This window comes from Nerophis ophidion, linkage group LG05, assembly GCF_033978795.1.
Source record: "Nerophis ophidion isolate RoL-2023_Sa linkage group LG05, RoL_Noph_v1.0, whole genome shotgun sequence".
Classification (NCBI taxonomy): domain Eukaryota; kingdom Metazoa; phylum Chordata; class Actinopteri; order Syngnathiformes; family Syngnathidae; genus Nerophis; species Nerophis ophidion.
This window is the reverse complement of record NC_084615.1, coordinates 14,784,706-14,811,522: the sequence shown is the minus strand read 5'-3', so window position 1 is coordinate 14,811,522 and position 26,817 is coordinate 14,784,706. Positions and strand designations below refer to the sequence as shown.

General features: G+C 43.5%; 1 protein-coding gene across 5 annotated transcripts in view; it reads right to left on the bottom strand.

The window, feature by feature from the left end:
• pola2 (polymerase (DNA directed), alpha 2) overlaps nt 1-25,581 on the bottom strand; it is a 35,092-nt gene extending 9,511 nt beyond the window's left edge. Inside the window, exons 1-13 of one of the 5 annotated variants that reach the window (XM_061900131.1) lie at nt 25,265-25,581; nt 21,103-21,227; nt 20,945-21,030; nt 20,826-20,883; nt 19,426-19,535; nt 9,131-9,327; nt 8,982-9,070; nt 6,534-6,686; nt 4,396-4,458; nt 4,261-4,312; nt 2,255-2,379; nt 2,149-2,187; nt 2,010-2,083 (exon numbers count right to left, since the gene is read on the bottom strand). In XM_061900131.1, the coding sequence (XP_061756115.1) occupies nt 2,010-2,083; nt 2,149-2,187; nt 2,255-2,379; nt 4,261-4,312; nt 4,396-4,458; nt 6,534-6,686; nt 8,982-9,070; nt 9,131-9,327; nt 19,426-19,535; nt 20,826-20,883; nt 20,945-21,030; nt 21,103-21,227; nt 25,265-25,349 (1,256 nt within the window). In that variant the 5' untranslated portion in view covers nt 25,350-25,581. Of the gene's footprint in view, nt 1-2,009; nt 2,084-2,148; nt 2,188-2,254; nt 2,380-4,260; nt 4,313-4,395; nt 4,459-6,533; nt 6,687-8,981; nt 9,071-9,130; nt 9,331-19,425; nt 19,536-20,825; nt 20,884-20,944; nt 21,031-21,102; nt 21,228-25,264 lie in introns of all 5 variants that reach the window. The other 4 variants (XM_061900132.1, XM_061900130.1, XM_061900134.1 and 1 more) reach the window with 4 other exon arrangements.
• Nucleotides 25,582-26,817: the final 1,236 nt, after the last annotated feature.

Here is a 26,817-nt window from a genome sequence, read left to right as displayed (position 1 = left end):
TTTCCTAGTGGGACTTGCCTTTTGTTCATTTTTGGTTTAAGCATGACATACCGTTTTACCTGCATGCTGTCTCCCGCTGTGCTCTGCATATTGGGATCACCACAATTGGGACACTTCTCCCGTCCAAAGGCAAAACCTAGTAACTCACTTCTAGCTGATTTTGCGAAAACAAAGCAAAACCAATCTATCTTGATGCTGTCTTACAAAAAACTACAAAGTCATCAAACCTGTAGATGTTTTCTTGAGCTTTCATTTTCTTGCCGATTGAGCCATGGATTGAATCTGCTCTCATGAACGTGTGCCCTTTCTCCAAATATTTTATCACAATCTCGGGTGGGCCCCATTCTGCGTTTGCACATTGGGCAAGAGCAGTGTACAGCGTCCGGTTTTTATTTTGACCTCCACAGTTATCTGGCCAAAAGAGTATGCAAGGGGAAGAATCAAGAACAATACATTTAATGAAGGTGCTTGCAACGTCCTGGGCCAATCTTACAAATATCCCCTCGTGCCATAATATCACACAATCAGGTTGACCGTCGCCCCCCATTTGTGCAAATGTCTCATTAAAGACAATAAGGCGACTGACAAAGAAGCTCCGATTGGTCCCTTGAGATACTAGGTTTTTCTGTTGTATCAATCAATCAATGTTTACTTATATAGCCCTAAATCACTAGTGTCTCAAAGGGCTGCACAAACAACAACACGAAACACTACGACATCCTCGGTAAGCCCACATAAGGGCAAGGAAAACTCACACCCAGTGGTACGTCGGTGACAATGATGACTATGAGAACCTTGGAGAGGAGGAAAGCAATGGATGTCGAGCGGGTCTAACATGATACTGTGAAAGTTCAATCCATAATGGATCCAACACAGTCGCGAGAGTCCAGTTCAAAGCGGATCCAACACAGCAGCGAGAGTCCCGTTCACAGCAGAGCCAGCAGGAAACCATCCCAAGCGGAGGCGGATCGGCAGCGCAGAGATGTCCCCAGCCAATACACAGGCAAGCAGTACATGGCCACCGGATCGGACCGGACCCCCTCCACAAGGGAGAGTGGGACATAGGAGAAAAAGAAAAGAAACGGCAGATCAACTGGTCTAAAAAGGGAATCTATTTAAAGGCTAGAGTATACAAATGAGTTTTAAGGTGAGACTTAAATACTTCTACTGAGGTGGCATCTCGAACTGTGAGGGCATTCCAGAGTACTGGAGCCCGAACGGAAAACGCTCTATAGCCCGCAGACTTTTTTTGGGCTTTGGGAATCACTAATAAGCCGGAGTCCTTTGAACGCAGATTATGTGGTAGTTGCTAGGTCCTGCCATGCGTGTAACAGCTTACTTACGGAACAGATAATAATATCGCATGCACAAATGTAAAGCATATCACCTAGGAACTCCAAAATTATTATCAGCTCAGTTTGGACCAAAATTGAGTTACTGGGTTTTGCCTTTGAACGGGAGACTTTCCGTCTTTTACAAAGCAATGAACTACCTCCTGGTTACCCTGCTAATCTCTATACAGCACATTATTTGCAGATTAGAAATATTGATTTGCAAAAAAAATGTTTGGGGCCAATTAGGTGAAGTTGCATCATTTCCAGACAATATCTGAAAGCAATAAACTCCTCCTGGGAACTTTGAGCCAATGAGTTGTTCTTAAAATGACAGATGGGCGCTGATAAATTGTGAAATTGTTTTTCCCATGCTATATTCAGGCTGTGGGCCTGATGCCAAACTTTGATCTGGTAGTTTGCCACTAAACTTTCAACATTAATAATAGAGCTCCACAAACTGAGTTCAGAGTTGGCACAAATACAATCACAGCCTGAAGTGTTGGATTGGCAAACACTGCTCCTCGCCACCAACCATCATTACTGCATGTATCCCTTCCAAACTGATATTGGGCTTTTAAGTCGGGGTCTGCTTATGATTACATCGTCCCACTTGATCCCATCTCCCTGTAATGTTTGATGGTGGATGGAGCATTGGAAGGGAGGTGTAAAACATACGCTTTAGTGCCTTCCACGATGCTGTTGATGCATCTTGAGAAGATGGCATCATAGGTCTCTGTCACCTGGGATTTCTGTTCGGGGTTCAAGAGAAGATGGTTACTTGCAGAGAAGCTTGGGATTGGAGTTCGGAACTGACCTCAACTTGCTCGTGTTTGGAGTCAACAAAAGGACCCAGCTACGGAAAAGGAAAGAGCACATCACGTCAAAGACTTGTAGCTGGACGACTGCGAGGGAGAACTAACCAGGATGCAGACGTCAGGACGATCCCTGGCAATGACATGGATGAGGTCCAGCAGAGGGTCAAAGTTCAGGCTGTCAGACGGGGTGTAAGGTCCACAGGCCACCAGCACATTGAGCGCCTCTGCTGCTACAGAAAGTTAAATCTAATAAAGTTAAAGTACCAATAATTGTCACACACATACTAGATGTGGCGAAATTATTATCTGCATTTGACCCATCACCCTTGATCACCCTTTGGGAGGTGAGGGGAGCAGTGGGCAGCAGCAGTGCCACGCCCGGGAATCATTTGTGGTGATTTAACCCCCAATTCCAACCCTTAATGCTGAGTGCCAAGCAGGGAGGTAATGGGTCCCATTTTTTTATAGTCTTTGGTATGACTCGGCCGGGATTTGAACTCACGACCTACCGATCTCAGGGCGGACACTCTAACCCAGGGGTAAGGAACCTATGGCTCTAAAGCTAGATGTGGCTCTTTTGATGACTGCATCTGGCTCTCAGATAAATCTTAGCTGACATTGCTTAACACGATAAGTAATTAATAATTCCTCTGGTAATCACAGTGTTAAAAATAACGTTCAAAATATAAAACATTCTCATGCATTTTAATCCATCCATCCGTTTCCTACCGCACCTGTTCAAGAAAAAACAAAATTATTCAAAAGAATTAGAGACTTATTATACTTTAAAAATAAATTTTAAAGGGGAACATTATCACAATTTCAAAAGGGTTAAAAACAATAAAAATCAGTTCCCAGTGGCTTGTTGTATTTTTTGAGTTTTTTTTCTAATTTTACCGGTCTCGGAATATCCCTAAATAAAGCTTTAAAGTGCCTTATTTTCGGCTCTCTGCGAAGACACTGGCCATTTCCCTGTGACGTCACACAGTGCTGCCAATGTAAACAAACAATGGGAATACCACAGCAAGATATAGTGACATTAGCTCGGATTCAAACTCTGATTTCAGCGACTTAAGCGATTCAACAGATTACGCATGTATTGAAACAGATGGTTGGAGTATGAAAATATTGAAGAAGAAACTGAAGCTATTGAGCGAATAGCTATTGACGCTATTCATAGCCATAGCATGGCCGAAAAGCTGCGTTAGCATCGCCGGTAAAATGTGCGGACTAAACGATCAGGACTTTCGCATCTTTTGACACTGGAGCAACTTAAATCTGTCGATTGGTAAGTGTTTTTTTCGCATTAAATGTGGGTGGAAGGAAACGTAATATAGTTGCAAATGCATCTGCAGGTTATCCATACATCTCTGTTCCATGTCTGCTTTAGCACCGCCGGTAAATAGCATGTTAGCATCGATTAGCGTAGCATGTTAGCATCGATTAGCTGGCAGTCAACAACAAAACTCACCTTTGTGATTTCGTTGACTATGGTTTAAATGCATTTGCAGGTTATCCATACATCTCTGTGCCATGTCTGCCTTAGCATCGCCGGTCAAATGTGGAGACACTCTGGCACATTGAATGGGGGTCTGGCAGCAGACACTTTCGCATCTTCGGGCCAGTGGTGCAACTTGAATCCCTCCCTGTTAGTGTTGTTACACCCTCCGACAACACACCGTTGAGGCATGATGTCTCCAAGGTTCCAAAAAATAGTCAAAAAAACGGAAAATAACAGAGCTGAGACCCGGTGTTTGTAATGTGTTGAAAATAAAAATGGTGGGTGTGTTACCTCGGCGACGTCACATTCTGACGTCATCACCTCCAGCGCAATAAACAGAAAGGCGTTTAATTCGCCAAAATTCACCCATTTAGAGTTCGGAAATTGGTTAAAAAAATAGATGGTCTTTTTTCTGCACCATCAAGGTATATATTGACGCTTACATAGGTCTGGTGATAATGTTCCCCTTTAAAGTATTTGGCTTTCATGGCTCTCCCAGCCAAAAAGGTTCCCGACCCCTGCTCTAACCACAAGGCCACTGAGTAGGTGATATCGACAAGTTAATCAGACAATGTCTAGTTCAAAGTGCAGTGCAGAAGTCATTCTTTACCTTCGTCCGTCTCTTCTTTGACGTCTGACGTGAAGAAGGGAGGTGGGATTCCCTGGAGAAATGAAAACCCGCCATGATCAGGTCTGATGTGGAACAATGAGGTTTGTTCTAAACTGGGTGTTAACCCTGGCTGACCTCATAGATTTTAGAAACGACCAGTTTGTCTCCTGTTGTGTTCATTCCCTCCATTGCCACCACCTGGAGGATAGAGGTCAGTGCTGGCATATTTCATAGTATTTCATAGCATTAGTCTCCATCTCTTCCACAAGCAAGGTTGTGAGAGCTCTCGGTCGGATGCTGGCAGAGTTTCCAGACCAGCTTCCTTGGCATACTCAGTTCCTCTGGGTGGTCCATATAACCTGCTGCGCACACACTCAGCGCACAGGCAAAGGAGAAACCACCGCTGGAGCATTTCTATCAAAACACCCTTAAAGGCCTACTGAAACCCAGTCTGATAGTTTATATATCAATGATGAAATATTAACATTGCAACACATGCCAATACGGCCTTTTTAGTTCACTAAATTGCAATTTTAAATTTCGCACAAAGTATCCTGTTGAAAATGGCATGCGCGTGACGTTTCGGATTGTGGCGGACATTTTTTTCCAGCCCGATCCAAGCTATAAGTAGTCTGCTTTACTCGCATAATTATACATTATTCTGGACATCTGCGTTGCTGAATCTTTTGCAATTGGTTCGATTAATAATGGAGACGTCAAAGAAGAAAGATGTAGGTGGGAAGCGGTGTATTGCAGCTGCGTTTAGCAACACAAACACAGCTGGTGTTTCCTTGTTTACATTCCCGAAGGTGAAGCTTTACTACGGAACAGAGCGGTTAAGCCAACATGGTTCCCGACCACATGTCAACCGGTAGGTTTCGGTGAGAAAATTGTGGTAATAAGTCGGCTCTTACCGTAGACATGAGCGGAACTTGCTTCGTTCCTCGTGTAAAAAGAGGCAGCTGCGACTCTCTTGCCTCCTCCGTGGCTTCCCTCAGAGACACTGGCGGTCACCACACCCCTCCAACTTTCAGGTACAACAGTATAATCTCACTACAACACTGGTAACACAATAAGCAGATAAGAGGTTTTCCAGAATGATCCTAGTAAATATGTCTAATAACATTTGAATCGCTCCCACTGCCCTGTCTTTCTTTTTTTTTCTAGTCCTTCACTCTCACTATCCTCATCCCCAAATCTTTCATCCTCACTCAAATTAATGGGGAAATCGTCACTTTCTCGGTCCGAATCGCTCTCGCTGCTGGTGGCCATGATTGTAAACAATGTTCAGATGTGAGGAGCTCCAGAACCCGTGACGTCACGCGCACATCGTCTGCTACTTCCGGTACAGGCAAGGCTTTTTTATTAGCGACCAAAAGTTGCAAACTTTATTGTCGATGTTCTCTTACTAAATCCTTTCAGCAAAAATATGGTGAAATGATCAAGTATGACAAATAGAATGGACCTGCTATCCCCGTTTAAATAAAATCTCATTTCAGTAGGCCTTTAAGGAGGCATATTATAAGTGTTTCATTTATCCATTCATGTATAAAGTAAAAAAAAACCTTGAGTATTTTTGAATTAAAATCATTTTATGATTAATACTAGACGTCTTTATGATACAATTACAGACTTCTTACTAGAATTACTAATTACTATAATGTGATTTTTTTTTTTCAATCATCCATCCATCTTTTGCCGCTCATCTGAGGTCGGGACGCGGGGGCAGCAGCCTAAGCAGGTGAGCATAAAATTCCCTCTCCCAAAGCCACTTCGTCTAGCTCTTCCCGGGGGATCCCGAGGCTTTCCCAGGCCAGCCGGGAGACATAGTCTTCCCAACGTGTCCTGGGTCTTCCTCGTGGCCTCCTACTGGTCGGACATGCCTGAAACACCTCCCTAGGGAGGCGTTCGGCTGGCATCCTGACCAGATGCCCAAACCACCTCATCTGACTCCTCTTCATGTGGAGGAGCAGCGGATTTACTTTGAGTTCCTCCCGGATGGCAGAGCTTCTCACCCTATCTCTAAGGGAGAGATCTGGGCGGAGGAAACTAATTTCGGCCGCTTGTACCCGTGATCTTGTCCTTTTGGTCATAACTCAAAGCTCATGACCATAGGTGAGGATGGGAACGTAGATCGACCGGTAAATTGAGAGCTTTGGCAATATGGCAATTTGGCGAAATGATCAAGTATGACATAGAATGGACCTGCTATCCCCGTTTAAATAAGAAAATCTCATTTCAGTAGGCCTTTAATAGACGCCACGGCGACTCACTTGGCCAGGAAACAGGGAGTACTCTTGGAGCTCTGACAAGTCCAGGCGTACTTGCTGAGCACCTTGCTCTGGTCCCGCTTCCAACACAGCGGACTGAGCATTCAGTCTCCCGTTACTGTCACAGCACACCTGGCCCACAACACACACCGAGTCCTGCCAAAAACACAAACATATAGATTCACCAGGCACAGCATATTATTGGGCTAGAGAAATATCAAATAGCAGCCTTTGCGAGCATGAGAATGTCCAGGTGTTACAGTATTTGTTGGTGCAAAGGTCTTCCCAATTAGCGTGAAAGGAGTCATATTATTATGATTATTTTGTAAATGTAAAAGACTTCCTTGTGGTCGACATAACATGTAATGGTGCTTCTTTGCTCAAAATGTTGCATGGATGATGTTTTACACGTCATCTTCAAGTCACTTTCTGACTGAAGACTGAGTGGTTTTATTTAGGTGGCACACACCTCTTCCAGGCGAGCCCCCGTCCACTTCATCTCCACCCTGTCAGCCATGTTGAGGCTTTTAGCACTTCTGTATGGAGTCTCCTGACAGACTTAAATGCTACAAACCCTGTTTCCATATGAGTTGGGAAATTGTGTTAGATGTAAATATAAACGGAATACAATGATTTGCAAATCATTTTCAACCCATATTCAGTTGAATATGCTACAAAGACAACATATTTGATGTTCAAACTCATAAACATTTATTTATTTTTTTGCAAATAATCATTAACTTTAAAATTTGATGCCAGCAACATGTGACAAAGAAGTTGGGAAAGGTGGCAAAAAATACTGATAAAGTTGAGGAATGCTCATCAAACGCTTATATGGAACATCCCACAGGTGTGCAGGCTAATCAGTTGGGTGCCATGATTGGGTATAAAAGCAGCTTCCATGAAATGCTAAGTAATTCACAAACAAGGATGGGGTGAGGGTCACCACTTTGTAAGCAAATGTCGAACAGTTTTAGAACAACATTTCTCAACAAGGTATTACAAGGATTTTATAGGATTTACAATCTACGGTCCATAAAATCATCAAAAAGTTCAGAGAATCTGGAGAAATCACTGCACGTAAGCGATGATATTACGAACTTTTGATCCCTCAGGTGGTACTGCATCAAAAACCGACATCAGTGTGAAAAGGATATCACCACATGGGCTCAGGAACACTTCATAAAACCACTGTCAGTAACTACAGTTGGTCGCTACATCTGTAAGTGCAAGTTAAAACTCTACTATGCAAAACCAAACCCATTTATCAACAATATCCTGAAACGCCGCCGGCTTGGCTGGGCCCGAGCTCACCTAAGATGGACTGATGCAAAGTGGAAAGGTGTTCTGTGGTCTGACGAGTCCACATTTCAAATTATATTTGGAAACAGAGGACGTGGTGTCGTCCAGAACAAAGAGCAAAATAACCATTCGGATTGTTATAGGCGCAAAGTTGAAAAGCCAGCATCTGTGATGGTATGGGGGTGTATTAGTGCCCAAGGCATGGGTAACTTACACATCTGTGAAGGCACCATTGATGCTGAAAGGTCCATACAGGTTTTGGAGCAACATATGTTGTCATCCAAGCAACCTTATCATGGCTACCCCTGCTTATTTCAGAAAGACAAGTGTTTCAACAGCGTGGCTTAGCAAAAAAAAGAGTGCGTGTACTTTCCTGGCCCGCCTGAAGTCCAGACCTGTCTCCTGTCAAAAATGTGTGGCGCATTATGAAGCGTACAATACGACAGCGGAGACCCTGGACTGTTGAACGACTGAAGCTCTACATAAAACAAGAATGAGGAAGAAACAATTAGTTACCTCAGTTCCCAAACATTTATTGAGTGTTGTTAAAAGAAAAGGTGATGTAACACAGTGGTGAACATGCCCTTTCCCAACTACTTTGGCACGTGTTGCAGCCATAAAATTCTAAGTAAATTTTTATTTGCAAAAAAAATAAAGTTTATGAGTTTGAACATCAAATATTTTGTCTTTGTAGTGCATTCAAATGAATATGGGTTGAAAATGATTTGCAAATCATTGTATTCCGTTTATATTTACATCTAACACAATTTCCAAACTCATATGGAAACGGGGTATGTACTTTGTATTAGAAATGTTCACAGGGGAGGATGCATGTGCATGTACGAGCCAGTCTGCCCCGCAACAAGAGGATGGAGAAAAATAAGGGACTTACTGAGTACAACTGAGAAGAAATGGCGGCCTCGCACAAACCTCCACGGATAAACCTAGACCATATATGGTCATATACGCTGACGTAACTAAGGCAACATATGTCAGTAAAGTCTCAAATTTGAAAACATTTCTTTGAATTTAAATGTTTGTAAAGTCATGGGGATGATAAATACACAAAATGATTTTTGCATTTGCTATTGTTAAATACTATTATTAGATTGAAAGTGAAACCACTGGCTGTGTGAGGTTCTGCTGCACCTGTGCTGGCAGTGACACAGGAGAGAACTCTTCAATGCTGAAGTGAGAGCGCAGTTCTTCTCCCAGCTCCTCAATCTTCTCCGTCAACACTGCAGAAGAAGAACATCAATATATGGACGCGGTGTGTGTGTGTCAGCCTCTCCTCTCACCGTTGCGTACATCACGCAGTCTCTGGAACATGTACTTGTAGCTGCAGTGCAGGGAGTGTTCGGGTCCTTCCAGCACTTTCGGCTGAATGCTAGCACCAGCAGACTTCCTGCCCGCCCAGTGAGTGCCCTGCACCGCCCCGAAGGACACCACCACCTCTCCCTTGCCTCCACGCTGGCTGTACTTCTGGGAGGGAGTGCTGCTGCAGGGGCAAGAAAGTCTTTGTCACACTTAGGCTTGTCACCATAGCTACAATAATTACACTAAGGCTTGTCACCATAGCTACAATAATTACACTTGGGCTTGTCACCATAGCAACAAGAATTACACTTGGGCTTGTCACCATAGCTACAATAATTACACTTAGGCTTGTCACCATAGCTACAAAAATTACACTTATGCTTGTTACCATAGCTACAATAATTACACTTATGCTTGTCACCATAGCTACAATAATTACACTAAGGCTTGTCACCATAGCTACAATAATTACACTTAAGCTTGTCACCATAGCTACAAAAATTACACTTATGCTTGTCACCATAGCTACAATAATTACACTTATGCTTGTCACCATAGCTACAATAATTACACTTATGCTTGTCACCATAGCTACAATAATTACACTTGGGCTTGTCACCATAGCTACAATAATTACACTTAGGTTTGTCACCATAGCTACAATAATTACACTTATGCTTGTCACCATAACTACAATAATTACACTTGGGCTTGTCACCATAGCAACAAGAATTACACTTATGCTTGTCACCATCGCTACAATAATTACACTTAGGCTTGTCACTATAGCTACAATAATTACACTTATGCTTGTCACCATAGCAACAATAATTACACTTATGCATGTCACCATAGCTACAATAATTACACTTAGGCTTGTCACCAGAGCTAAAATAATTACACTTAGGTTTGTCACCATAGCTACAATAATTACACTTATGCTTGTCACCATAACTACAATAATTACACTTGGGCTTGTCACCATAGCAACAAGAATTACACTTATGCTTGTCACCATCGCTACAATAATTACACTTAGGCTTGTCACTATAGCTACAATAATTACACTTATGCTTGTCACCATAGCAACAATAATTACACTTATGCATGTCACCATAGCTACAATAATTACACTTAGGCTTGTCACCAGAGCTAAAATAATTACACTTAGGCTTGTCACCATAGCTACAATAATTACACTTAGGCTTGTCACCATAGCTACAATAATTACACTTAGGCTTGTCACCATAGCTACAATAATTACACTTATGTTTGTCACCATAGCTACAATAATTACACTTAGGCTTGTCACCATAACTACAAGAATTACACGTGGGCTTGTCACCATAGTTACAATAATTACACTAAGGCTAGTCACCATAGCTACAAGAATTACATTTAGGCTTGTCACCATAGCTACAATAATTACACTTAGGCTTCTCACCATAGCTACAATAATTACACTTAGGCTTGTCACCATAGCTACAATAATTACACTTAGGCTTGTCACCATAGCTACAATAATTACACTTAGGCTTGTCACCATAGCAACAAGAATTACACTTGGGCTTGTCACCATAACTACAAGAATTACACTTGGGCTTGTCACCATAGTTACAATAATTACACTTAGGCTAGTCACCATAGCTACAAGAATTACATTTAGGCTTGTCACCATAGCTACAATAATTACACTTAGGCTTGTCACCATAGCTACAATAATTACACTTAGGCTTGTCACCATAGCTACAATAATTACACTTAAGCTTGTCACAATAGCAACAATAATTACACTTCGGCTTGTCACCATAGCAACAAGAATTAAACTTTGGCTTGTCATTATAGCTACAAGAATTACACTTAGGCTTGTCACTATAGCTACAAGAATTACACTTAGGCTTGTCACCATAGCAACAATAATTACACTTATGCTTGTCACCATAGCTACAAGAATTACACTTATCCTTGTCACCATAGCAACAATAATTACACTTATGCTTGTCACCATAGCTACAAGAATTACACTTATCCTTGTCACCATAGCTACAAGAATTACACTTATGCTTGTCACCATAGCAACAAGAATTAGACTTAGGCTTGTCACCATAGCTACAAGAATTACACATAGGCTTATCAAGTAGCTTATTGTTTACTCTAAAAGGTTAGCAACATAACTCCTACACTTATTAGAATTTTGAAAAGAAACCATTCCTTTTACACAATACCGAGTGGAACACACAATTTTGTTAACGCCATCAGATTGGATGTGGCGCTATTATTGTGAAGGGGTAAAGTGTGCTTTGCTGTTCATAATTTGAGGAGTAAAGAGGCGAATCAAAAAGAGACAGAGCGCCTCTCAAGTTGCTTCCTTGTTTGTAGATGGATGTAACATTGATGATGTTGTTCACAACAACACAAGTAGATGAGATGTGTTGTCAATATCTTCGTAGTTTAGTCGCTGATTCAATTGGCCGTCAGGAAATGGTTTAGTTCAGGACAGGACAGCCGAGTGCTACCAGACATTTTCCCAAACAAATGCTTCATCCATCCATCAATCTATCCATCTTCAACCGCTTATCCGGAATGGGGTCGCAGGGACAACAGCTCCAGCAGAGACCCCAAGACTTCCCTCTGCAGAGCAACTTAGCAACTTCCTCCTGGGGGATCCCGAAACGTTCCCAGGCCAGAGAGGAGATGTAAATCCCCCGCCATGTGGTCCTTGGCCTGACGCGGGGTCTCCTCCAAATGGGACGTAAAAGGAGGACCTCCCTATGGAGACCCTGGTGAGGCATCCGCACTAGATGCCCCAACCACCTAAGCTGGCTCCTTTCCAAGCAAAGAAGCTGTGACTCAACTTCTCACCCTATCTCTAACGGAGATGCCAGCCACTCTTCTGAGGAAACTCTTGTATCCATCTTCTTCCGCTTATCCGAGGTCGGGTCGCGGGGGCAACAACCTAAGCAGGGAAACCCAGACTTCCCTTTCCCCAGCCACTTCGTCTAGCTCTTCCCGGGGGATCCCGAAGCGTTCCCAGGCCAGCCGGTAGACATAGTCTTCCCAACGTGTCCTGGGTCTTACCCGTGGCCTTCTACCGGTTGGACGTGCCCTAAACACCTCCATAGGGAGGCGTTCGGGTAACATCTTGACCAGGTGCCCGAACCACCTCATCTGGCTCCTCTCGGCTTTACTTTGAGTTCCTCCCGGATGGCAGAGATTCTCACCCTATCTCTAAGGGAGAGCCCCGCCACGCGGCGGAGGAAACTTATTTCGGCCGCTTGTACCCGTGATCTTATCCTTTCGGTCATGACCCAAAGCTCATGACCATAGGTGAGGATGGGAACGTAGATCGACCGGTAAATTGAGAGCTTTGCCTTCCAGCTCAGCTCCTTCTTCACCACAATGGATCGGTACAACGTCCGCATTACTGAAGACGCCGCACCGATCCGCCTGTCGATCTCACGATCCACTCTTCCCTCACTCGTGAACAAGACTCCTAGGTACTTTAACTCCTCCACTTGGGGCAGTGTCTCCTCCCCAACCCGGAGATGGCATTCCAACCTTTTCCGGGCGAGAACCATGGACTTGGACTTGGAGGTGCTGATTCTCATTCCGGTCGCTTCACACTTGGCTGCAAACCGATCCAGTAAGAGCTGAAGATCCCGGTCAGATGAAGCCATCAGGACCACATCATCTGCAAAAAGCAGAGACCTAATCCTGCGGTCACCAAACCGGAACCCCTCAACGCCTTGACTGCGCCTAGAAATTCTGTCCATAAAAGTTATGAACAGAATCGGTGACAAAGGACAGCCTTGGCGGAGTCCAACTTTCACTGAAAATGTGTTCGACTTACTGCCGGCAATGTGGACCAAGCTCTGGCACTGATCGTACAGGGAGCGGACCGCCACAATAAGACAGTCCGATACCCCATACTCTCTGAGCACTCCCCACAGGACTTCCCGAGGGACACGGTCGAATCCCTTCTCCAAGTCCACAAAGCACATGTAGACTGGTTGGGCAAACTCCCATGCACCCTCAAGAACCCTGCGGAGAGTATAGACCTGGTCCACAGTTCCACGACCAGGACGAAAACCACACTGTTCCTCCTGAATCCAAGGTTCGACTATCCGGCGTAGCCTCCTCTCCAGTACACCTGAATAAACCTTACCGGGAAGGCTGAGGAGTGTGATCCCACGATAGTTGGAACACACCCTCCGGTCCCCCTTCTTAAAGAGAGGAACCACCACCCCGGTCTGCCAATCCAGAGGTACCGTCCCCGATGTCCACGCGATGCTGCAGAGTCTTGTCATCCAAGACAGCCCCACAGCATCCAGAGCCTTAAGGAACTCCGGGCGGATCTCGTCCACCCCCTGGGGCCTTGCCACCGAGGAGCTTTTTAACTACCTCAGCGACCTCAGCCCCAGAAATAGGAGAGTCCACCACAGATTCCCCAGCCACTGCTTCCTCATAGGAAGACGTGTTGGTGGGATTGAGGAGGCCTTCGAAGTATTCCTTCCACCTATCCACAACATCCGCAGTTGAGGTCAGCAGAACACCATCCGCACCATACACGGTGTTGATAGTGCACTGCTTCCCCTTCCTGAGGCGGCGGACGGTGGTCCAGAATCGCTTCGAAGCCGTCCGGAAGTCGTTTTCCATGGCTTCCCCGAACTCCTCCCATGTCCGAGTTTTTGCCTCAGCGACCGCTGAAGCTGCACACCGCTTGGCCTGTCGGTACCTGTCCACTGCCTCCGGAGTCCTATGAGCCAAAAGGACCCGATAGGACTCCTTCTTCAGCTTGACGGCATCCCTCACCGCTGGTGTCCACCAAGGGGTTTTAGGATTGCCGCCTCGACAGGCACTAACTACCTTGCGGCCACAGCTCCGATCAGCCGCCTCGACAATAGAGGTGCGGAACATGCTCCAATGTAGATACCGTAGGTCGGTAGACCAAGAGCTTTGCCTTCTGGCTCAGCTCATGTTTGGTCACAACAGTGCGGCAGAGAGACTGCAAAAGTGCCCCAGCTGCTCCCATTCTCCATCTTTCCTTCACTCCCCTCCACCTGGGACAGAGTCTCACCCTCTACCCGGACTGTACAAATCATCAGTTTCCTGCTGAGAAGTACGGCCTCAGATTTGGAGATGATGAGCCTCATTCCAGCCGCTGAATATTCGGCTGCTAACCGATCCAGTGAAAGCTGAAGGTCACGGACTGACCACATCATCCGCAAACAGCAGTGACGAAACCTTTAGCCCCCCGAGACGTACACCCTCTGCGCCATGAAAATCACAAACAGGATAGGTGAAAGAGCGCAGCCCTGGCAGAGACCAAACCCCACTGGAAATAAATCTGACCTACAATCCAAGCACCTGGACACAACTCTCGCTTTGGTTGTACAGAGATTGGATGGCCCTCAGCAGGGTCTCCCTCACCCCGCACTTCCTCAACGATCTCCCCGGGGACCCAGCCATAAGCCTTCTCCAAATCCACATGGCACATGTAGACTGGATAGGCATACTCCCAGGCCCTCTCCAGGATTCTCATTAGAGTAAAAAGCTGGTCAGTTGTTCTACGACCAGGACGGAATCCACATTTCTCCTGGTGCATCTGAGGTTCCACTATTGGCCTGACCCTCCTTTCCAGTACCTTGGCGTAGACTTTCCCAGGGAGGCTGAGTAGTGTGATACCCTGTAATTAGCACATGCCCCATGGTCCCCCTTTCTGAATAGGGGAACCACCACCCCAGTCTGCCACTCCCTCGGCACTGTCCCAGACTTCCAGGCAATGTTGAAAAGGCGTATCAACCAAGACAGCCCCTCAACACCCAGAGCCTTCAGCATTTCTGGACGGATCTTGTCAACCCATCAACCGCCAAAGCTTTGCCCCTGTGGGGTTGTCCAACTACCTCAGTGGCTTCACTCCGAGACATCGACGTGAATCCCCCATCATCCTTAGGTTCTGCTCCTGTCAGGGAAGGTGTGTCTGATGTAGTCGGTTTCAGGAGTTCCTCAAAGTGCTCTTTCCAACGCCCTACGACGTCCTTACTTGAAGTCAGCAGGGAAGCATCCTTGTTGTACCCAGCTGGGATGCTTCCCCTCCTTCTCACAATGACAACATTTCACTTTTATAGAACCGCAGATTCCCTTCTATTGGCCAATTATGCGACTGCGTCCGTGGTTATGTGAACGCTGTAATCCTATAGGACTTACTTTTTTGATGACATTAGTGATTAGACACACTGGTGTCGTGTCAAACAAGAAGTAGCAACATCTTAGACTTCTAGTAGATTTGCTTGTTTCTCACTCATTTGCTCTGTTCCACCATTACAAGCTCCAAAATTCAATGCACCATTAGTCCCTTTTCCCCCCCGATTATTTTCATTTTCATAATCGTGAGAAGCCAAAATTGAAAACAAAATCAAAGTTCGATTAATAGTCCAACCCTACTTCCTGTCTCTTTCACAGCGCTCCATAACGCCTCGTGGCGGTCCTGTGCTGTGCAAAGGATTCTGGGAGCTGTACTTTTATTTCAGATCCACTAAAGTGCCATAAAACAGTGGTTCCCAACCACCGGTCTGGGCCGCACAGAAACATTAATTACCGTATATATCGGAGTATAGGTCGCACCGGAGTATAAGTCGCACCTGCCGAAAATGCAAAATAAAGAAGGAAAAAAATATATATATATATAAGTCGCACTGGAATATAAGTCACACTTTTGGGGGAAATGTATTTGATAAAACCCAACAACAAGAATAGACATTTAAAATTTAAAATAAAAAAGAATAGTGAACAACAGGCTGAATAAGTGTACGTTATATGAGGCATAAATAACCAACTGAGAAGGTGCCTTACCATAACATATTATGGTAAGACTCATTCAAATAACTATAACATGTAGAACATGCTATACGTTTACCCAGCAATCTGTCACTCATAATTGCTAAATCCTATGAAATCGTATACGTCTCGTCCCTTACGTGAATGAGCTAAATAATATTATTTGATATTTTACGGTAATGTGTTAGTAATTTCACACATAAGTCGCTCCTGAGTATAAGTTATAATTGCCTTTCCGCGCATCTCTATCATTCGCAACCGCGTCACCAAAGTCGTCATCCACCCGCCGTCCACCCGAACCAACATTTTATCAGAAACGCATCCGCCCGCCACCCGCCCCCTGAAATACATCAGAGGTCGGCCACCTTTACCACTCACAGAGCTATTTAAACCTGTTTCACAGAGTAACGAAGACAAATGGAGCCGCTAACGTTCTCGCGATAATCCAATTGGCGTTCATCCTGATGACAAGGATATGGGCGTGATATTAAGCCATTGGCCTTGCCACCTTCAACATGTACACACAGATTGTTAATCCGGCAACATGTTGTATGCAGCTTCCGCAAATACACGTACAAGATTGAAAGGCATACTGGGTGACACAGAGTACACTAATGGTTGTGATATAAACAAATTTAACACTTACTAATATGCGCCACGCTGTGAAGCCACACCAAACAAGATTGACAAACACATTTCGGGAGAACATCCGCACAGTAACACAACATAAACGCAACACAAAAAATACCCGGAATCCTTTGTATCCGTGACACTTCCTGAATATATTATACACCCGCGCCCCCAACCCCGCCCACCTTACTGACGCACGGGGTGGGGGTGGGGTGTGGGTGGTTTGCTGCTAGCGGGGTGTATAAAATAGTCAGGCTGTGTCATGGATACAAAGGATTCTGGGTATTTGTTGTGTTGCGTTGATGTTGTGTTACTGGGAGGATGTCCTCCCGAAATGTGTTTGTCAATCTTGTCTGGTGTGGCTTCACAGCGTGGCGCATATTACTAAGAGTGTTAAAATTGTTTATATCACAACCATTAGTGTACTCTGTGTCACCCAGCATGCCTTGCAGTTGTGTGCGTGTTGCTGCGGAAGCCACACACAACATGATGCTGGACTGACAAGCAGATCGTACATGTTGTAGACGGCGACAAAGTCAATGACTTCATACCACGTCCTAATACTTATTATCTGGGTGACTGTCGGTAGTCATTCTAGAGAATATAAGCGTTCCTATTGTCTTTTTCGCTTTATGACACAGGTCTTAAATGGCTCTTTGAATGGCAAAGGATACCGATCCCAGAACCATGTATATCAAATATTTCTGGATGATTCAATCGCCACCCACCCGAATCTAATTAAAATATATTGTTTCGTCATGTCACCCGGCCAACCCGCGGTTTATCCGTAGACTCCGCGGATGAGACCGCAAACCGCGCATCTCTAGTATAAGTCACACCCCTGGCCAAACTATGAAAAAAAATGCGATTTATAGTCCGAAAAATACGGTAATCTATAAACTACCACATTTTCTCGGGCTTAACTTTGGCCTGTCCCACTAAACATAGCAATAAGCCTGTTAATAGATGTATATTACAACTCTATTGGAGTTGCAATGGGACAATGCACACCATCTAATATATAACATTTCAATCTCTCAGATTGGGGGAAAGGCTAATTTACATATAGAAAACCGGTCCGTGAAAATAATGCATACATTATACCGGTCCCTTGTGGAAAAAAGGTTGGGGAACACTACCATAAAAGACTACTAACCCCGTTTACATGTGAGTTGGGAAATTGTGTTAAATGTAAATACAAACGCAATACAATGATATGCAAATCATTTTCAACCCATATTCAGTTGAATATGCTACAAAGACAACATATTTGATGTTCAAAACGATAAACTTTTTTTTTTATTACAAATAATCATTAACTTTAGAATTTGATGCCAGCAACACGTGACAAAGAAGTTGGGAAAGGTGGCAATAAATACTGATAAAGTTGAGGAATGCTCATCAAACAATTATATGGAACATCCCACAGGTGTGCAGGCTAATTGGGAACAGGCGGTTGCCATGATTGGGTATAAAAACAGCTTCCCAAAAAATGCTCAGTCTTTCACAAGAAAGGATGGGGCGAGGTACACCCCTTTGTCCACAACTGCGTGAGCAAATAATCAAACAGTTTAAGAACGTTTCTCAAAGTGCAATTGCGGGAAATTCGGGATTTCAACATCTAGGGTCCATAATATCATCAAAAGGTTCAGAGAATCTGGAGAAATCACTCCAGGTAAGCGGCATGGCCGGAAACCAACATTGAATGATCGTGCCCTTCGATCCCTCAGACGGCACTGTATTAAAAACCGACATCAATCTCTAAAAGGATATCACCACATGGGCTCAGGAACACTTCAGAAAAAAAATTGTCACTAAATACAGTTGGTCGCTACATCTGTAAGTGCAAGTTAAAGCTCTACTATGCAAAGCAAAAGCCATTTATCAACAACATACAGAAACGCCCGAGATCGTCTAAGATGGACTGATGCAAAGTGGGAAAGTGTTTTGTGGTCTGACGAGTCCACATTTCAAACTTTTTAGAAATATTCGACATTGTGTTATTCGGACCAAAGGGGAAGCGAACCATTCAGACTGTCATCGACACAAAGTTTAAAAGCCAGCATCTGTGGCTTGGAACAACATATGCTGTTATCTAAGCACCGTCTTTTTCATGGACACCCCTGCTTATTTCAGCAAGACTATGCTAAGCCACATTTAGCACGTGTTACAACAGCGTGGCTTTGTTAAAAAAAAGAAAAGAAAAAAAAAAGAATGCGGGTACTTTCCTGGCCCCCCTGCAGTCCAGACCTGTCTCCCATGGAAAATGTGTGGTGCATTATGAATTGTAAAATACGACAGCGGAGACCCCGGACTGTTGAACGACTGAAACTCTACATAAAACAAGAATGGGAAAGAATTCCACTTTCAAAGCTTCAACAATTAGTTTCCTCAATTACCAAACGTTTATTGAGTGTTGTTAAGAGAAAAGGTGATGTAACACTGTGGTGAACATGCCCTTTCCCAACTACTTTGGCACGTGTTGCAGCCATGAAATTCTAAGTTAATTATTATTTGCAAAAGAAAAAAATAAAGTTTATGAGTTTGAACATCAAATATATTCTCTTTGTAGTGCATTCAATTGAATATGGGTTGAAAAGGATTTGCATATTGTATTCCGTTTATATTTACATCTAACAATTGCACAACTCATATGGAAACAGGGTTTGTAGAATATCCTATGTGTTAACAATTTTCAAGCACTCTCGGGAATTCAAAGTGCATTCAATTGATGCTGCTTGTGTAAGATTGTTGCAAACTGGACCTTTGTGCAAAATGCGCTTTGATAATTAAAAAGTGTTTGTGGTACCTTGGAGAGAAGCAAGAAGGAGACAAGAGGACGCTTGGACTGCTCAACAAAGCTGAAGTCCTCTTTGAGTGAGGGTTTTCTGGAGTGGTTAGTGCACGTTTTTGGGAGCCCTGCACAAGCGCACGCACACGCACACGCACACACACACACACAGGAAGGGAAGCAAAACAGTAGTGATCAGAACATGGGTGTCAAACTCTGGCCCGCCGGCCAAATTTGGCCCGCCGTGTAATTTAATTTGGCCCTTGAGGCAATATCAAATTAACATTAGAGCTGGCCCGCCGGGATTATACAGCGCATTTACCGCTAGTACTTCCCGGGAGACTCCTGAAGTTCAGTGCCCCTCCCGAAAATCTCCCGGGGCAACCATTCTCCCGATTTCCACTTGGACAACCATATTGGGGGTGTGCCTTAAAGGCACTGCCTTTAGCGTCCTCTACAACCTGTTGTCACGTCCGCTTTTTCTCCATAAAAAACTGCGTGCCGGCAGAGCCACGTAATATGTGCAGCTTTTACACACACGTAATTGAATGCAAAGCATACTTGGTCAACAGCCATACAGGTCACACTGAGGGTGGCCGTATAAACAACTTAACACTGTTACCAATATGGGCCACACTGTGAACCCACACCAAACAAGAATGACAGACATATTTGCACCGAACACAGAACAAATACCCAGAACCCCTTACAGCATTAACTCTTCCGGGACGCTACAATATACACACCCTGCCCCCCCCAACCCCATTGTTATTTTATTTTCAAATTTATTAGCCTGTAAAAACGTTTTTTTATAGGCTAATACCTCAGATGGCTGCAAATGGAATAGAGGAATTATTTTTTATTTTTTTTTATTTTATTTCATGTACCATTGATGTTTTTTCGTTTGTTTTTTGATGGTTGCTTTTGCATGATTAAGTTATGTAAGCGTTGCTTGTTCCGTATTCAGTGTTAAAGCAAATCAGTGTAGAAAACTGAGCAATAATTAACGTTTTATTCATCCACTTTCTCTTGCTACTTCAAGGCTGTTTAAACTGTTATTTTATTTTCAAATTTATTATGAGCCTGTGGAAAAAGTTTATTTTTGATATGTACCTCCGAAGGCTGCAAAAAGAAAAGAGGCACAACATTTTTAGTTAAATTTTGTTTGATATGCCATTGATATTTTTAAATTGTTATTATTATTAGAGACTCGATGTTGCATGTCACTATAAAGTTATATAAGCCTTGCTTGTTCAATATTCAACGCAAAACTTGTTTGGGTCCCTATTAATAATTTGTTCAACCTCGGCCCGTGGCTTTGTTCAATTTTAAATTTTGGCCCACTCTGTATTTGAGTTTAACACCCCTGGATTAGAAGGACAGCTAATAGTCCCAGGATCATTGTGATGACAACACACCTTTGCAGGAGTAGAGTAGCAGTCCAGTAGATCATCCTCCTCTTCTTCTGCTTTTATTCTGACAGGATGACACAGTAAGTGATGCAACATTAAAAAAAGTAGTGTTTGATGGTTCTTACATGTCATGTATTGTGTGGATGTCTCGGGGTCTGTTTGGCTCTTCCCTCTTCAAGCTCTGCTTGGATGCAGTCCTCTTGTTTAACACCTGCCCAGACAAGAACATGACTGACCATTGACCATGCTGGATGCTATACATGCAGCGCAGGGTTGTCATTACATCATGCTCAAATTGATCCAGGGAGTCCACAGAGAGCACCAGTCCATTCTTGGTGGTGCTGTAGGCAACCCACTCCAACACCCACTGGTCTGCTGGCATCCTGTTGCACACACACTGCTCCACCACTGAAGAGACACCGGAAACAACACATTGCAAGGTACCGTATTTTCCGCACTATAAGGCACACCTAAAAACCTAAAATTTTCTCAAAAGCTGACAGCGCGCCTTATAATCCGGTGCGCCTTATACATGGACCAATATCGAGCCACAACAGGTCTCACAACTACAGTAAGCAGCCGCCTATTTCATTTCCCCCCGTAGGAGAATGTGACTGCGCCAGGCCGTGCCGTTTCATTTCCATTTGTGTGTTTATGTACTGTAAAATAGTTCCTATTGAGAGACATGATTTCAGGAAAGCAAGAATTGTCACTGAACTGCTAGACAACAGCAGGGACACTGACTCCATTAACGACGTCTCGAAATAGTGCAAAGCAATAATATATATATATCAATAACTCAACGTTGCTCAAACGTTAATGTCACACAACACAACACACAAAATAAACATGTAAAGCTCACTTTATAAAGTTATTCCTCATCCACGAATCCCTCGAAGTCTTCTTCTTCAGTGTCCGAATTAAACATGCCCCAAGAGGTCTCGCAACTACGGTAAGCAGGCGCCTACCTTATTTTGCCTCGTAGAAGAAGAAGCACGCGGTGCATGCTGGGATATATGACTGCAGGAGCCGTGCAGAGTTTAAACTCAAGGCGATTATTTAGTAGAACACAGGAATAGAGCAGCAGTGAGAGAATTTAACATTAAGAGCAGTGACACTGACTCGTTTAATGACGACTTCGACAAGACGGATGCCGTATTCGCCCAACTGTTTGATTTGAACACTAAAGAAGAAGAATTTGAGGGATTTGTGGATGAGGAATAACTTAAGTGAGCTTTACATGTGTATTTTGTGTGTCGTGTTGTGTGACATTATCGTTTGAGCAACGTTGAGTCATTGATATATTATTGCTTTGCACTATTTCAAGTGTTACTATATTGTGATTGCACTAACGTTTGATTTACTGTAACAGTATCAGACTGTTTTTTTAGGTGTTTATTGACTCGGGGAAAATAATAAAATAGCGGAGTTGTCAGAACGCTGGTTTGTAATCTATTAATGAAGTTTGACTGACCTGACTGTTTTGTTGACATTCCCTTTAGCGCAGCTCCATCTAAAGCAGGGGTCGGGAACCTTTTTGGCTGAGAGAGCCAAGAAGCCAAATATTTTAAAATGTATATCCGTAAGAGCCGTTAAATATATTTTTAACCCTGAACACAACTAAACGTGTGCATTTATAAGTAAGACTAACATTTTTAGAGTATAGTAGGTCTCTTATTCTTTGTCATAACATTGTTATTCTGAAGCTAACTGTGGAGGGGGCGTGGCCTGCGGGCCTGCAGCGAAGCAGGGTGTTGCCAGGACCGGCCTCGAAATCAGCGACAGGTGCGTAGACGGCCCACCTGGGCCTTGTTACCTAATCACCAGTCGCTATGTTATAAGCAGCAGCCAGGAGGAGAGACGGGGTTGGTGCTGGAGCCAGAGCGCGAGCCAGAACGAAAGAGAAAAAGACAATTGCTTGAAAGCAACTGAGAGACTTATTGAAAAATGAAACAATACTGTAACCCTGAAACAGGGTCTCATGTCGGTTCTTGGTGGTCTGAAGAACCCCCAGGAGGGCAAGCCCCGCACTAACCAATAATAAAAAAATAACTTCTTACCATCAACGCAACTTCTTGAACAGGTGCGGTAGAAAACGGATGGATTGATTATAAATGCACGATGATGTTTTATATTTTGAACATCATTTTTAACACTGATTACATGTGGAAATATTCATTATTTATCGTGTTAAGCACAGTCAGCTCAAAATTACCTGAGAGCCGGATGCAGTCATCAAAAGAGCCACATCTGGCTCCCGAGCCATAGGTTCCCTACCCCTGATCTAAAGGATGCATAACGTAACCCCAGCCTCTATTGTAGCATCTATTCTGTGCGCCTTATAATGCGGTGTGCCTTACATATGAACAACTTTTTAAAATATGCCATTCATTGAAGGTGCGCCTTATAATCCGGCGCGCCTTATAGTGCGGAAAATACAGTAAACACCACACAGTACTTACTGTTGCACACACACACACTGCACCACCACTGAGGACACACGTTAAGCCAGTGTTTTTCTAACTTTTTTAAACCAAGGCACATTTTTTTCATTGACAAAATCCTGAGGCACACCACCAGCAGACATCATTAAAAAAATTAAACTCAGCAGCCGATATTGACGATAAAAAGTCGTGGTCGCAATTGTTGGATATGACTTTAAACCATAACCAAGCATGCAGGACTATAGCTCTACTCTCAAAGTACAAAACCCGTTTCCATATGAGTTGGGAAATTGTGTTGGATGTCAATATAAACGGAATAGATGGATAGATAGATAGTACTTTATTTATTCCGTCAGGAGAGTTCCTTCAGGAAAATTAAAATTTTCAGCACAATGAATACATCCATCCATCCATTTTCTACCGCTTATTCCCTTTTTGGGGTCGCGGGGGGCGCTGGCGCCTATCTCAGCTACAATCGATTGCAAATCATTTTCAACCCATATTCAGTTGAATATGCTACAAAGACAAGATATTTGATGTTCAAACTGATAAACATTTTTTTTTGCAAATAATCATTAACTTTAGAATTTGATGCCAGCAACATGTGACAAAGAAGTTGGGAAAGGTGGCAATAAATTCGGATAAAGTTGAGGAATGCTCATCAAACACTTATTTGGAACATCCCACAGGTGTGCAGGCTAATTATGAACAGGTGGGTGCCATTATTGGGTATAAAAGCAGCTTCCATGAAATGCTAAGTAATTCACAAACAAGGATGGGGTGAGGGTCACCACTTTGTAAGCAAATTGTCGAACAGTTTTAGAACAACATTTCTCAATGAGCTATTGCAAGGAATTTAGGGATTTTACCATCTACTGTCCGTAAAATCATCAAAAGGTTCAGAGAATCTGGAGAAATCACTGCACGTAAGCGATGATATTATGGACCTTTGATCCCTCAGGCGGTACTGCATCAAAAACTGACATCAGTGTGTAACAGATATCACCACATGGGCTCAGGAACACTTCATAAAACCAGAGTCAGTAACTACAGTTGGTTGCTACATCTGTAAGTGCAAGTTAAACTCTACTATGCAAAGCAAAACCCATTTATTAACAATATCATGAAACACCGCCGGCTCCACTGGGCCCGAGCTTATCTAAGATGGACTGATGCAAAGTCCACATTTCAAATAATATTTGGAAACTTTGAATGTTGTGTCCTCCAGAACAAAGAGGGAAATAACCATCTGGATTGTTACAGAAGCAAGGTTTGAAAGCCAGCATCTGTGATGGTATGAGGGTGTATTAGTGCCCAAGGCATGGGTAACTTACACATCTGTGAAGGCACCATTAATGCTGAATGGTCCATACAGGTTTTGAAGCAACATATGTTGTCATCCAAGCAACGTTATCATGGACGCCCCTGCTTATTTCAGCAAGACAATGCCAAGCCACGTGTTACAACAGCATGGCTTCGTAAAAAAAGAGTGCGGGTACTTTCCTGGCCCGCCTGCAGTCCAGACTGGTCTCCCATCGAAAATGTGTGGCGCATTATGAAGCGTAAAATACCACAGCGGAGACCCCGGATTGTTGAATGACTGAAGCTCTACAGAAAACAAGAATGGGAAAGAATTCCACTTTCAAAGCTTCAATAATTAGTTTCCTCAGTTCCCAATAGTTTATTGAGTGTTGTTAAAAGAAAATGTGATGTAACACAGTGAACATGCCCTTTCCCAACTACTTTGGCACGTGTTGCAGCCATGAAATTCTAAGTTATTTGCAAAAAAAAAAAAGGTTTATGAGTTTCAACATCAAATATCTTGAAAATGATTTGCAAATCATTGTATTCCGTTTATATTTACATCTAACACAATTTCCCAACTCATATGGAAACGAGGTTTGTGCTTTTTGAACCCCATTAGGTGAAATTACATCTCTAGTGGTTGAAACCCACTCAACACATCACAAGCTACACACCACACGAGAAGAGAAGACTTACTTTTGTCCAAGTTGGAATCATCTTCACAAGTTATGCAGAACATTTCAAGTTCTGTTTTGAGGTCTTCTGCGGTCACCGGCGGCATGTTTACTTTGACAAAGTGCAGCTGCAGGCGAGGCTGACAGCAGCTCGAAGCGCACAGCCGGGTGTACAAAAACGCGTGGGAAAGTGAAGTATTTCAACAGAATATCAGTGGGTCACACTAGACGCCGCTGCAGCAGAACATTCTGTCATCCTTGGTCGCCATTTCATTTTACCGCCAAATACTGTTGCTGCTCTTCATCCTCTTCCGGTCGTTTTTTCTTTTCTGGCGGGTAAATGACGTCAGCGCTCACGTGTGTCGCCCCCTGCTGCTTGGGAGTCGGACTGACTCCCAATAAAGAACACACTTCTACAAACCCCGTTTCCATATGAGTTGGGAAATTGTGTTAGATGTAAATATAAACAGAATACAATAATTTCCAAATCCTTTTCAACTCATATTCAGTTGAATGCACTACAAAGATAAGATATTTGATGTTCAAACTCATAAACTTTATTTTTCTTTTGCAAACACTATTTACCTAGAATTTCATGGCTGCAACACGTGCCAAAGTAGTTGGGAAAGGGCATGTTCACCACTGTGTTACATCACCTTTTCTTTTAACAACACTCAATACATGTTTGGGAAATGAGGAAACTAATTGTTGAAACTTTGAAAGTGGAATTCTTTTCCATTCTTGTTTTATGTAGAGCTTCAGTCGTTCAACAGTCCGAGGTCTCTGCTGTCGTATTTTACGCTTCATAATGCGCCACAAATTTTTGATGGGAGACAGGTCTGGACTGCAGGCGAGCCAGGAAAGTACCCGCACTCTTTTTTTACGAAGCCACGCTGTTGTAACACTTGTCTTGCTGAAATAAGCAGGGGCGTCCATGATAATGTTGCTTGGATGACAACGTATGTTGTTCCAAATCCTGTATGGACCTTTCAGCATTAATGGTGCCTTCACAGATGTGTAAGTTACCCATGCCTTGGGCACTAATACACCCCCATACCATCACAGATGCTGGCTTTTCAACTTTGCGCCTATAACAATCCGGATGTTTTTTTTTCCTCTTTGTTCCGGAGGACACCACATCCTTTGTTTCCAAAGATAATTTGAAACGTCGACTCGTCAGACCACAGAACACTTTTCCACTTTGCAACAGTCCAACTTAGATGAGCTCAGGCCCAGCGAAGCTGGCGGCGTACCTGGGTGTTGTTGATAAATGGCTTTCGCTTTGCATAGTAGAGTTTTAACTTGCACTTACAGATGTAGCGACCCACTGTAGTTGCTGACAGTGGTTTTATGAAATGTTCCTGAGCCCATGTGGTGATATCCTTTACACATTGATGTTGGTTTTTGATGCAGTGCCGCCTGCATTATGAAAAGTCCATAATATCATCACTTATGTGCAGTGATTTCTCCAGATTCTCTGAACTTTTTGATGATTTTACAGACCGTAGATGGTAAAATCCCAAATTTCCTTGCAATAGCTCGTTGAGAAATGTTGTTCTGAAACTGTTAGACAAT